The 14,470-nt window shown below is 48.5% G+C and overlaps 1 protein-coding gene across 1 annotated transcript in view; it reads right to left on the minus strand.

Annotated features, from left to right (window-relative positions):
* Positions 1-6,059: 6,059 nt before the first annotated feature.
* The window catches only part of PCGF3 (polycomb group ring finger 3), a 51,884-nt gene continuing 43,473 nt past the window's right edge, over positions 6,060-14,470 (minus strand). Inside the window, exons 10-11 of the mRNA XM_065877892.1 lie at positions 6,651-6,731; positions 6,060-6,107 (exon numbers count right to left, since the gene is read on the minus strand). Of these exons, the coding sequence (XP_065733964.1) occupies positions 6,060-6,107; positions 6,651-6,731 (129 nt within the window). The remainder of the gene's footprint in view (positions 6,108-6,650; positions 6,732-14,470) is intronic.

Genomic DNA, 14,470 nt, shown 5'->3' on the forward strand with positions numbered 1-14,470 from the left:
AGCCAAAGCACCACGCGGGGCCAGGAAGAGAAGTGTGGATCCCGGGGACCCCTGACCCTCAGGAGCCCTGGCTGTCCTGGGACCATTCCCCATATCTCTCCAGAGCTCTGGGGTCGCAGGACCTCCCCGCCCAAGCCCTGGGGTCCTACAGACAACAGCCTGTAAACAGTAGAATCACCAGAAACACCTCCCAGGACCGAGCTGGAATTAATGCCTGCTTTGTGCTTCCTGAGATGTTAGTGGAAAAAGCCATTTCCCACCAACAAGAATACGTACTTAGTTGGTGCCTTTTCATACTTGGTCTGTTTGTTATAAGGGCCAGATCTGTTTATGCCTCAAAAGATTTTTGACTAAAAATGTTCCTAAAGAAGCAACTTGGTTATTATAGTACCCAATACACATTAAAAAAAGACAAACAAAAAACCCCACAGGATTCATTGTCAAATGATTTCTATTTTCACATTCAAATAAAATCCAGGGACAATCAGGCTGCAACAAGAGTCTGACGGACGCGTCAGCCTGCGGGGGGTTGAGACTGACAGGCCTCAGGCACTGGGGAAGCATCCCACGGCCACCTGCCACGTAAAGGCAAAACACACCAAACGCATGGGGTGTTGCCTGCCACCCGGACGGAGGGGCTGCCTGTGCACCCTGCAGGGGCCTGTTACTTACAGGAGCACGGCCGTACTCCAGCGCAACTGGGAGTGGGCGCCGCGAGGTTACCGACCTAGCAAGAGGGCCCCATGCCCCGGGCCTGGCCACAGCTGCCCCAACGAGGGCTGCTGGCCCCACTGGGGGTTTTATCCGTAAGAACCAAAAGTCAAAGGGAGACATTTATCCTCAGCCAGGCAGCAGGTATGGCAGAGGCCCCTGGCTGTGCGTGCTGTGTGCTCCTTTCCTGCGGCCTCCAAAGCCTCTGTCTCATGGCAGGGCATGCAGGATCACATCTGTAACAGCGCTGCCGGTTAAAGCGGGACTTGCATGTTTCACGCAAATGGAGTCTCGCTGGAGAAGCAAATCTCCCGTGCGAGCTACAGGCGGGCGCAGCCTCCCCTTAGTCCCTTGCAGCCCCTCCTCCCAGGCTCAGGGGCTGGGGGGCAGGGGAGACCTGGGCCTGGCTAATCTCCTTCTCACTCTTTCCTGGAGTCATGGGCCCTGATGAAGCCTGCTTCCTGCCGTCCCTGCAGCCCACCCAGCGCCTCGGTGAACGTGGACATTTACACGTGGCTTCGGCACCTTGACATTCGTTAGGTGGAGTAAACGATTTACCAAAAATAAGTAAAACAGGTGAAATTAGTTTCTTAAGACTAAATTTACCATTAAAGTTTAATGATCTGAAACCCACGAGAGCGTAATTTTGGTCAACATATTCTCCCTTTTTTTCAGTTCTGGTTCCCTCAGATTTTCAAGATTGCTGTAAACTCCTTAACCTTTAAAAATTAAAAGTTAGGGATACAGTAAATTGTCTGCGATAGCTGATCGCATGTGTCAACCTGGCGGGGCCCAGTGCCGAGATTAAAATTATTCTGGTGTGTGTGTGAGGGTGTTCCCGGAAGAGATGAGTCTTAGAGCCTCCCGTGTGGGAGGGCATCACTCACCGCCCCCCACCAGGGCCTGGACAGAACAAAAGGGAGGCAGAGGGCACCCTCACGAGAAATGTGGATGCACACGTGTCCCAACACGCCAAGAGAGGGTGCAACTCCAACCTGCGGTCCACCGCTCAGGGGAACCAGAGGTTTTCTTTCACACAGGTTCCCTGGCACACACAGCTGCCAACCAAAGACAGTTCTCTCTCCAAGCAAACAGATGCGTGTGGGCTCCCAGAGTTCCCATCGAACCTCTGGCGCCAACACCGGACCAGCTTCGTGAAGTGCTGCATCCACGGTCACAGTCACAAACGCCATGTGGGGCAGAGTCATTAACCTGGGAGGGTCCAGGCTGGGGGTGGGAGGGCAGGGCCCGGTGTGGCGTGTATGCGCCACGGCACTCTTCGTTACACTGTGTCACCCGAACAGGGCACCTATCTCACGCTCTTACAAACATCTTAGGTAACAAATGTCCAGCCTCAGAGAGCTAGGTAGGTTTTCCTTTTGCTTTTATTACAAGCATATAATATCAATCGGCAAAACACTGAATACAAGCTTCACTATCATAAAATCAGAGCAGTTAAGTAATATTCCAAAAGAGATTTTAGATAAAAACTAGCCGCCAAGAGCACAAAAAATTACACACCAACACAAAGCATAAAACGTGAACTTCCAAACTAAACAGTCAAAAACGTGTCTGCAGCGCCACCTCCACAATCCCCCAGAGCCCCCGATCTCCACGCGGGATGCCAGGGTCGGCAAGGGCTCTCGCCCCTGAACGCTGCATCATACGGGAAAAATGGTTTTCTTGCACCCAATGAAGCTGTTGAACGAGACATTTACGCTAATGCTACACACGTTCTAGGGGACACGTAAACTTCAGGCCCCCTTCAGGTGCACCCACGGACGCAGAGAACACGTGAGCCGGTGAGGGGCCCGGCGGTCCCCAGGAAGGGACAGAATCTCAGTGATGATTGTGGTGTCGCTTGAATTGTTTTCTAACCGACTTATCCCAACCTATTTAGTTTGTTTAAACACCAAGGCAGAGAAACACGTTGGTTTATCAGCTAAGGTCACATGTGATGTGCTGGGGTGTAAATGATTTCCTGAGGGAACAGAGACACTGAACTTTTCGTGATTTATCTGCACTAAGTGTGTTTTCAATGTTTTGAGAGCACATCAGATATCCACGTACAAAGTGGAAACCAGCTGGCTTGTTCCTACGATATCCAACCCAATGACACACTTCAAAATCACTGTAAAATCCATCCTGTGGGCTTTGAAGAAAAATCAAACGAATTTCTAAAGACCTCAAATGCCATGAGGAGGCATCTAGGCCGCACGCGCCGGCGGGCTCAGGAGCCTGGGAAAGTAGCACCGTCACATCTGTGGTCGACACGGGGGCGCGTCCTGGGCCACCAGCGCGCGGGGTCTGAGGCACGAGGCCAGCCTAGGCCACACGTCAACTCGCGGCCGCTGGCCGGTCACTCACTCTCACCGATGGCCGAGCCCCTTGCACAGGCCCACGCACATTCCCAGCAACAGCGTTTTCATGAGAACGACGACGGAAGAGGAAAACCAAAGGGCTGAACGCACACGTTCTGAGAGTCCGCCTACACGGCCTCCATTCAGTGGAGCAGATGCCACGGACAATCCACGTACGTGTGGCGCCGCCCGCTGGAGCCTATCGCACAGAAGCACCAACTGCTTCTCATCCAGGTAACACAAAGCACACGAGTCAGAAGCTACTCAAAGCAAAAAGAAGAAGCTTGCAGAACGCCTCACAATTTCATCTTATATGCCTGTAAATAAAGCTGGACCACTGAAACCAAACAACTGGATGGGAAAATATGATAGAAGGCTTAAAATAGAATAAATAATTTTATAAAGTTAAGTTTTCTTCTTTTTAACCCCCCAAATCTTAAATTCAATATTATATATTCTATCTGAATCTTCTATTTTCATGACACCTGTACCTAGTGAGACCCTGTGCGGCTGACGAGCCCACGCTGCCAACGAGGGCGCCGTTCGGTAACTGACAGTGTTTGTTTTACCAGCATGAAGAGTTGTGAAAACTACTTCACAGTAACTCCATCCGTTAAGAACAAAAAACAAACTTAATAGGATCCAACCACTAACTGATCCTGGCTTTCATGCTGGAAAATACAAAATTCTGCCGTTGATGTTAAACGGACACGAGAGAAAAGTGAACGTTTCCCTCTGACGGCGAGGCCCCCAGCTCCATCCCCGTAAGGCTGCGGTCAGACCGGAGGTGGCGGGAACAGGGATCTCCTGCAGTGAAGACGGTCTGCACGAGGACATCTTAGAAAAATGGGTACTTCTGCTGCTGAGGTTTCATCAGGGTAACACGGACACAAACGCGGGATCAGCAGGTGGCCGGGCCCAGTGGGGACGGTGACGCCAGCTCTGACTCATCTCCACCTCTCTGTGTATTAAGTGCATCGACTTAGCACCATAGCAAATTCAAGTGATTGCAAAGATAGCTGCAAAGTTACAAATATATACTATGCGATTATACAGCCAGGTTCATTTTAATCTGACCTGTGAATTAATTTTATTTGAATTTGGACGCTCACACTGTTTAATCCTTCCTTCCTTTCATCACACAGGAAAATACCTAAATTCTAACGGTACACTTCAACTGCATTGAGAACACACGGTTTTACAGAATGCTTCAGCAGAATGTGTATTTGAGGTAGACAGGTAATACTTAGTCATACACAGCTACTCACTGAACCCTTGAATAGCGACCCTAACAAATGATCGGGGTGAACAGCAAGCGCGGGTAAATGAATCATTCAAACGGTCCCGGGAGTGACGGGCGCAAAGAGAGAGATGAACTTTGACCAATTCCTAAGAAAAACTTGGTTTTATATTTCTGAAAGGCCTTATATTAAATCCACTTGGACTGAGTTAATTTGTTTTTCCCATCACTAAGGGAGCTGCTTCTGACATTTGTAAGTATGAAACAGGAAGCAGAAAAAAACCAAACAAACTTGAATGTCGATGAGCCCAACCATCACTTCCAAAGCAAGTTCGAGAAAAACTCTAGTCACCAAGGTGAAGTTCTTCATGGAAAACCCGGCTCTCAAGCCACCGTCAGGACCACCTACCAAGTGAGGCGGCCCCAGGACCCCAGGGCCCCGGTGATGCAGGAGGTGACAGAGGGGGAGGAGCCCAAAGGTCAGGCAGAAGCCACCGGACGCGGAGAGGGACGGCCACGGAGCGGGGACCAGCTTACCACCCGGAGAAGGCCCGTCTCCTTGCTCCTGTCTTTACACATTCCAAGTTACTATCTTAAAGGAACAAAAATGGATGTGCTGGCAAAGAGTTTATTCTCCAATTCCACAAAAATACTAACATTTGGGAGGAGGAAGGGCTAACAGAGGGTGTGCTGCGTCTGCCCGCGCTGTAGGTCATTAAGTCAGTGGAAAAGCCGCTTCAGCCGCACAGGGGCCCAGGCGCCCGCCCTCTGTGGCTCTAGCGTGCCCGCCAACAGCGGCCGGAGCGTGCCAGCTGCTCCACGAGAGCACGGTGACGCGCCCACCTCTGAAGGCGGGCATGGTGGGACCCGGGGTCTGCACACCTGGGGCTTTGGTGGAGACACGCCCCCTGGGCACCAGCCCCGCCCCGGACGGGGGCGCCGTCTCAGGAAAGGCGCCCCGCCACCACCATCAATCTGTTCAGCAAAACAAAAACGGGAAAGAATAAGCGGGAAGTTAGACGACGGCGCCGAACAACTTGCGCCCTATTTAAGAGAAACAATGTTTGAGAACAAGAATCGTTCTGCGAACTGTCGTCTTCCGGTCCGCCCTGCTGACCGGGCGCGGGGGGGGGGAGCCGCGTCGGGGTCAGGGTGCAGCCCCCCAGCTGGGCTGCGGGCCCCCGGGAGTCAGGGCGGCCCTCGGCTTCACGTTCCCTGACGTGGAAAATGAAATACCATGGTTAACTCACGATACTCATGGAAGCCTCTTTTGGTATGCTTTTAAATTAAATTTTTATATATCTTCTAAATCTTCAGGAAGCTAAAGGCCACATAAATATCGTCATTCACGTGAAAAGACATTTTGTCAATAACTTAGGAAGGATTCAGTAAACGTACAAGTATGTTGGGGGCTTATCGTGAAACCTAATTCATAAACTGAACGGAAGTGACCGAGATTTTCAAGACCTGGAAAGCAAGCAAAGGTCCCGGGTCGGGACGAAGGCCATCGCCACACCCTCCCGCTGGGGCAGAGGCGGCCCGGCCGCGAGGCAGGCGAGGCGACGCGAGGCGCGTCCGTAACCCGTGGCGCGGCGCCTCGCGAGTGTGATTCGCATACAAAAGTGATAAATATTCTCTTTCGGGACCCAGTCCAAACGGTGCCCAGGGCAGCATCCCACGCGGCGGCGGCCCCGCCTGGCTGCGTACTCGCGGGGCGCCCGGCAGCTGAGTCTCTGCTGTGCCGCGGCTCACAGCAGGTCCATCTTGGGTCTGTAGTGCAGCAGGAGCGGTGCTTTCTGCAAGACAAGGGGGCGAGGGAACGGCACCGGTGACCCCAAGGGGACAGGCTGGCGACGGTCCCACGCTCGTCAGCTGCCGAAGGTGAGCCCCACGCCCGGTCCCCACACCTGCTCCTGCCTTGTCTCTCTGTGCCCCACTCGCCCTCAGACCTCGGCTCCAGCTGGGGGTGTCGGCCAGGCTGTCTCTACCCTGCTCCCAGGCAGCCCCCGAAGATGGGATCCCACTCATCTGCCTCCTGTTCCAGAGAGAGGCGCTGCGGCTCGAGGGGACGTGTCCTCTGACTGCAGCGGCCACTCCCTCCCAGGACGTCGGTCACCTCAACCAGGACGGGTGGGGCGAGGCAGGGCCTGGAGACCATGCCTTCCCCGACCACACAACTCTGAGGCCGATGCAGCTTCAGAACGGCTGCATTCCTGACAACCCCGTGCCTGGTCTGGTCGTTATTCCTAAACTCCAGGAAACAGATGTGCCCACAAAAGCAGCTGCTGTTCCGAGCAGACTCTGAAAATCACATACAACGTATCATGTCAAAGTCTCACCTTGAATCTCCACCTTGTGACGACGACGAATTTGAGCGTGTGGTCCTTGCCAAGGATCTCCTCGTTGCATAAAATGTCCAGCTGGCGGGAGAACAAGACCTCGGTCAGCGGGGCCAAGGGCTCGGCGCTCAGGACACATGGTCTCTGGTGCCGCAGCAGTCACGCCAGTCGCTGAAGGGCCACCTGCCCTCTTTCTGGGGCAGCACAGGTGGGAAGTAGCGCCTGGAAGGCCCAATCCCCCCCCCCCCCCAGAGGGCCCAGAGCACTGGGGGGCCTCCGTCCGCACACAACAAGGCAGCGCCCCCGTCACGGGGCTCTGGCGCCCAGACTGCCTTCACTAGAGAGCACGCTGTCCCCCAACATCAGTCCCCTCTTGGCCAAGTTTGTCCCCTTCACCTCAGTGGAAAAAGGTAATGGGCTCCACAGACAGCTTCTCCCTCTTTAGTTTTAAAAGACTTTTGAGAGCGGTTTTAGGTTTGCGCAAAATTTCACAGAAGGTAGAGTTCTCATGTATCTCCTGCCCCCACCTCACAGCCTCCTCCACCATCAACAGCCCTGATGAAAACGTTCGTTACAACCTATGACCCCCATCACCACCCACAGCCTGTGGTTCACATGAGGGTTCACGCTCCGTGTTGTGCCTTCTGGGGGTCTGGACAAACGTATGGACAAACGTCCTCCATGACAGCATCACACAGAGTAGTTTCCCTGCCCTAAAAATCCTCGCTCTGCCTGTTCATCCCTCACCGTCAACCCCCAGCAACCAGTGACCCTTTCACTGTCTCCACAGTTTTACCTTTTCCAGAATGTCATAGAACTGGAGCACACAGTGGGTGCTTCTTTCTCTCAGTCGTACGCACTGAAGGCTCCTCCGTGTCTTTTCATGGTTTGATAGCTCCTTTCTTTTTAGTGCTGAGTAATATTTCTGTCTGGATGGGCCACTGTTTACGTATCCATTCACTTTCTGAAGGACACCTTAGCTGTTTCCAAGTTCTGACAACTATAATTAAAGCTGCTATAAACATCTGCGTGCAGGTTTCTGTGTGGACGTAAGTTTTCAGCTCCTCTGGGTAAGTACCAAGGGGCTTGACGGCTGAATCGTATGGTGAGAGTGGGTTTAGTTTTGTGAGAAAGCACCCAGCTGCCTTCAGAGCGGCTGCACCGTTCTGCGTTCCCAGCGGCAGGGATGAGGGTCCCTGCTGCTCAGCATCCGGCGTCGCCAGTGCTCTGGATTTCGGCCACTCTGACAGGTGTGGAGTGGATCTTGTTGTTGTAATTTGCATTTCCCTGATGACAAATGCTGTTGACCCAGATGGTCTTTTATTTTTATATTTTCTAGGTTTTTTTGGCAGCACCGCACGGCTTGCAGGATCTTAGTTCCCGACCAGGGACTGAACCCGGGCCACCTCAGTGAAACTGCTGCGTCCTAACCACCGGACCGCCAGGGAAGCCCCCAGATGGTCTTCTAAACTTCTCTCTCAGGGCAAGGGAAGAAGGGTCGGGCACCTGTGTCTCCCGTGGCTGCCATGGAAACACCATAACTTTGGGACGTGTAACTCCAGAAACGCAGCCTCAGAGTTCTGTCTGGGAGTCCGCGGGCTCGCACCCTCTGGAGTCTACAGGGTTCCCTGACCTGTGGCTGCATCCCTCCAACCTCTGCTTCCATCCTCAGGTGGCCCTTCCACTCTGTGTCTCAAAACTCTCTCTACTCTTTTCTCTGCGGGTATCAATAGTTCATTCCTTTATATTGTTAAAAAAAATTGTGGTAAAATACACATAAAATTTACCATCTTAACCATTTTTAAGTGCACAGCTCAGTGGTATTAAACACATTCATCACGTGCAACTGTCACCACATCCGTCCACAGACTTCTCATCTTGTAAAACTGTAACTCTGTCCCCATTATAACTTCCCATCCCCCTGTCCCCAGCCCCTGGAAACCCTGATTCTACCTTCTGTCTTTATGACTCTAGGGACCTTGTACAGTGGAATCAGACAGTATTTGCCCCTTTGTGCCCAGCTCATTTCACTTGGCGTCGTGTCCTCAAGGTTCACCCACGTCGTAGCAGGTGTCAGAATTTCCTTCCTGTTTGGGGCTGAATATTCTATTGTATGGACGGACCACATTTTGTTCATGTATCACCTTTTGCCTACTGTCAATAATGCTGCTATGAACGTGGGGGTACAAATACCTCCTTGGGATCCTGTTTTCAATTCTTTTGGGTATTTTTACCCAGAGGTGGAATTGTTGGTGTTCGTGGTAGTTCTATGTTTAGTTTTTTGAGAAAGCCCCGTACTGTTTTCCAGAGCGGCTGCAGCATTTTACATCCACCAACAATGCACAAGGTGACAACCTCTCCGTTTCCTCACCAGCACTTGCTTACTTATCTTTTACAGTAGCCACCCTGCTGGGCATGCGCTGGGTCTCACTACAGTTCAGATTTGCATTTCCCCTATGATTAGTGATGTTGAGCATGTTTTTTTTTTTGCGGTATGCGGGCCTCTCACTGCCGTGGCCTCTCCCGTTGCGGAGCACAGGCTCCGGACGCGCAGGCTCAGCGGCCATGGCTCACGGGCCCAGCCGCTCCGCGGCACGTGGGATCCTCCCGGACCGGGGCACGAACCCGTGTCCCCTGCATCGGCAGGCGGACTCTCAACCACTGCGCCACCAGGGAAGCCGAGCATGTTTTCATGTGCTTGTCAGCCACTCATATATCTTCTTTGGAGAAATGTCTACTCAAGTTGTTTGAGTTTGTGTTGAATTTTAGGAACTGTCTATATATTCTGGATAGTAATTCCTTGTCAGAAATATGACTTGCAAATACTTTCTTCCATTCTGTACAATTTTTTTTTTTTAAATTTCAAGGAAGTCCAAATTGTCTATTTTTTCTTTTGTTGCCTGTGCCTTGGGTATTCTATCTAAGCAATCACTGCCAAATCCAATGTCATTAAGTTTTTGTCCTATGTTTTCTTTTAAGAGTTTTATTGTTTTAGGTTTTACACCTATGATGTAGGTGATACATTTAAAAAAAAATTTATTTACTCATTTGGCTGCGCTGGGTCTTAGTTGAGGCATGTGGGATCTTCGTTGCGGCACGCAAGGATCTTTAGTTGTGGCATGTGAGACCTAGTTCCCTGACGAGGGATTGAACCCGGGCCCCCTGCATTGGGAGCACGGAGTCTTAACCACTGGACCACCAGAGAAGTCCCTTGAATTAATTTTTGTATATCGTATTAGGTAAGTGTCAAACTCCATTATTTTGCATGTGGATATCCAGTTTTCTCAGCACCATTTGTTGAAAAGACTATTGAAGGGTCCTGGCACCCTTGTCAAAAGTCAGTTGACCACATATGTGAGGGTTTATTTTTGAGCTCTCTATTCTGCTCCATTAGTCTGTCTGTCTGTATGCCAACGCCACACTGTTTTGATTCGTGTTACCTTTGGAGTAAGTTCAAGTCCTCCAGTTTGGCTCTTTTTCAAGACTGTTTTGGCTATTTGGGTCCCTTGAGAGTCCATAAAAAATTTAGGGTGGATTTCTTTTTTTTTTTTCTGCAAGAAACATCTTTGGGATTTTGATAGGAATTGCACTGAATCTGTAGATTACTTGAGTAATACTGACATTTTAACAATTTTAAGTCTTCCAATCCATGAATGTGGGATGTGTTTCCACGTGCTTGTCTGTCTTTCAGCAATTTTCGTAACTGTCATTGTACAAGTCTTTCACCTCCTTGGTTAATTCCTAAGTATTTTATTCTTTATGATGCTACTATAAATGAAATGAGTTCTGTAATTTCCTTTTCAGGTTGTTCATTGCTCATGTGAAAAAATGCATCTGATTTTTTTAACATCTTTATTGGAGTATAATTGCTTTACAATGGTGTGTTAGTTTCTGCTGTATAACAAAGTGAATCAGCTATACATATACATATATTCCCATATCTCCTCCCTCTTGCGTCTCCCTCCCACCCTCCCTACCCCACCCCTCTAGGTGGCCACAAAGCACCGAGCTGATCTCCCTGTGCTATGCGGCTGCTTCCCACTAGCTATCTATTCTACATTTGGTAGTGTATATATATCCATGCCACTCTCTCACTTTGTGCCAGCTTACCCTTCTCCCTCCCTGTGTCCTAAGTCCATTCTCCACGTCTGTGTCTTTATTCCTGTCCTGCCCTTAGGTTCATCAGAACCATTTTTTCCCTAAGATTCCATATATATGTGTTAGCATATGGTATTTGTTTTTCTCTTTCTGACTTACTTCCCTCTGTATGACAGGTCATAGACATACATGTCTAGGTCCATCCACCTCACTACAAATAACTCAATTTCGTTTCTCTTTATGGCTGAGTAATATTCCATTGTATATATGTGCCAATCATCTTTATCCATTCATCTGTCGATGGACACTTAGGTTGCTTCCATGTCCTGGCTATCGTAAATAGTGCTGCAGTGAACACTGTGGTACATGTCTCTTTTTGAATTATGGTTTTCTCAGCGTGTATGCCCAGTAGTGGGACTGCTGGGTCATATGGCAGTTCTATTTTTAGTTCTATAAGGAACCTCCATACTGTTCTCCGTAGTGGTTGTATCAATTTACATTCCCACCAACAGCGCAGGAGGGTTCCCTTTTCTCCACACCCTCTCCAGCATTTATTGTTTCTAGATTTTTTGATGATGGCCATTCTGACTGGTGAGAGGTGATAGCTCATTGTAGTTTTGATTTGCATTTCTCTAATGATTAATGATGTTGAGCATCCTTTCATGCGTTTGTTGGCAATCTGTATATCTTCTTTGGAGAAATGTCTATTTAGGTCTTCTGCCCATTTCTGGATTGGGTTGTTTGTTTTTTTGATACTGAGCTAATGCATATGATTTTTCCGTTGACTTTCTATTCTGCTACCTTGCTGAATTAATTTATTAGTTCTGACAGGTTCTTTTTCATGTCTGTGTGTGTGGCATTTTTAGGGTTTTCTACATATAAAATCATATCATCTGCAAACAGAGATAATGTTTTAAATTCTTCTTTTCCAATTTGGATGTGTTTTATTTCTTTTTCTTGTCTAATTTTTCTGGCTAGGATTCCCAGTGTTATGTTGACTAGAAAGGGTAAAAGTGGGCCTCCTTGGCTTGTTCCTTATCTTAGAGAAAAAGCTTTTACTTTTTCACCACTGAGTGTGATATTCGTAACGGTTTTTTCATGTATGGATTTTATTTTACTTTCATATATGGCTACTCTTTCTAGTTTGTTCAGCGTGTTTATCATGAAAGGGTATTGAATTTTGTCAAGTGCTTTTTCTGCATCAACTGAGATGATCGTGTGGTTTTTCCTTCACTCTGTTGATGTGGCATAATTATATTAATCAATTTTCATATGCTGAACCATCCTTGCATTCCAGAAATAAATCCCACCTGGGCATGGTGTGTAAAACCTTTTAACATACTGAATTCTGTTTGTTAGCGTTTTGTTGAGGATTTTTGCATCAGTGTGCATATGGGCTATCGGTCTGTAGTTTTCTTTTCTTGTAGTGTCTTTATTTGGCTTTGTTATCAGGGTTATGCTGGCCTCATGAAATGAGCTGGGAAGTGCTCCCTCCTCTTCGACCTTTTGGAAAAGTTTGAGAAAGATGGGTATTAATTCTTTAAATGTTTGGTAGAATTCAGTGAAGCCGTCAGGTCCAGGGCTTTTCTTTGTTGGGAGATTTTTGATTAGTGATTCAATCTCCTTATGAGTTACAGGTCTATTCAGACTCTCCACGTCTTTGTGGTTCGGTCTTGATGGCTTTGTGTGTCTGGGAACTTGTCCATCGCGTGGGTTATCCAATTTGTTGGCATACAACTGTTCATAGCGATCTCTTACAACCTATTTCTGAAGAGTCAGTAGTGACGTCCCTGCTTCCATTTCAGATTACAGAATCTGAGTCTTCTCTTGCTCATCCAGCTACAAGTCTGTCAACGTTGCTGACCTTTCTGCAGAACCACTGATCTCCCCTATCGTTTTCCTACTCCCTATTTGGTCTATTTGTTCTAATCTTTATTTTTCTCTTCCTTCCGCTAGCTTTGGGTTTAGCTTACTCTTCTTCTTCTAGTTCCTTACGTTGTAAATTTACATTGTTGATTTGAGATCTTCCTTGTCTTTAAGGTAAGTGTTTATAGCTATAAATCTCCCCCTTAGCACTGCTTTCACTGTATCCCATTAGTTTTGGTACGTTGTGTTTTTGTTCTCATTCTTCTCTAAGTATTTTCTAATCTTTGATCCATTGGTTGTTTAAAGCTGTGTCGTTTCACTTCCACAATTCTGTGCATTTTCCAGTTTTCCCTTGGTTATTGATTTCTAACTTCATGCCACTGTGGTCTGAGAAGATACTTTGTATAACATCTATCTTTTTAAATCTACGGAGACAATTTGTGTCTGTCCTTCTCTTATAAGGACACTTGTTATTGAATGTAGGGCCCACCTGGATAATACACGATGGTCTCTTCATCCCAAGATTCTTTACATGTCTGCAAAAATCTTTTTTTTCAAATAAAGTCATATTCACGTGCTCTGGGGGTTAGAAGTAGACATATCTTTTGGCTGCGTCACCACTTAACATACTACAGTCTGCCTTCTGACCCAACAAAATCCACATCCATCCCACATGCAAAACACATTCACCGAACCCCAACATCTCCAACAGACCCAATCTACTCCAGCATCAACTCCAAATCCCCAAATCTCATCTACACACCATCAGCTCAAAGTCCCAGATCTTATCTTCTAAATCACAGGAATCAGGTACGGGTGAGACTCTGGGTACGATGCCTCCTGGGGCAAATTCCTTTCCAGCTGTGGATCTGCGAAACTAGAAAACACACTATCTGCTTTCCAAATACAAGGCTGGGGCAGGATAGATATTCCTAGTCCAAAAGGGGGACACATTAGAAGGCATAAGGGATCACTGGTCTCAGTAAAGTTTGAAATCCAGCAGGGTGAGTTCCATGAGGCTTCAAGACCTGAGAACACCTCACTGTGGGTCAAGGTTCTGCCCTCTGGGCCCATGATGGCCTCACCCACTGGGCCCCAGGCTCTGCCTTGGAGTCATTCTTCCTTTTTCTTTAGGGGTAGCTCACCTGGGCAGCTGAGCAGCTCCATCAGCCTACTTCCCGCGTGCAGAATTTTGGAAGTCTGATAGCCGTCTCTCATTTCTTCCTGTCTCTGTCCCCTTCAGTACGAGTTGGTGGTGTTTCTGCTGATAGCACATTCTTAGAAACCTTGTGAGTCTCCCATGTGTGTCAGAGGTCCAGGCTCTGCAGATCTTTCCTGGGTAACTCCTCTCTATTCCGCCCATGAGATGGCTGAGCCACCATGAGTCAAACAACTAGTCCCTTTAGCAAAAGGCTGAACAGCTACACACTTGGCCTCCTCTCCGGAGCACGTTTTTCTAACAGTCAGACTCCTAATATTACCGTCTTTTTGCAACCTGGATAGGCTGTGGCTTTTCAAAATCATCAAGAGCTGGTTCCTTTTTGCTTGGCAGTTCCTTCCCGAATTCACCTCTCTCCTCTGACGTTTTATTACAGGCAGCGAGAAGAAACCAGACCACGTCGGCAGCAGTCTGCTTGGAAATGTGCTCAGATAAATATCCGTGTTCACCACTTCCAAGTCCTGCTTTCCACACACCGCAGAACACAACTCAGCCAGTTTTCTGCCACTGTGTAGCTAGAATCAACTTTTCTCCCCCATTTCCAATACTATGCTCCTTTTTCCCTTCTGAGCTCTCGCCAGTAGCATCTTTAATACTCCTATTTCCACCAACACTCTGTGCAACACGCGCCTTCAAA

Source organism: Phocoena phocoena, chromosome 5 (genome assembly GCF_963924675.1).
Source record: "Phocoena phocoena chromosome 5, mPhoPho1.1, whole genome shotgun sequence".
Taxonomy (NCBI): domain Eukaryota; kingdom Metazoa; phylum Chordata; class Mammalia; order Artiodactyla; family Phocoenidae; genus Phocoena; species Phocoena phocoena.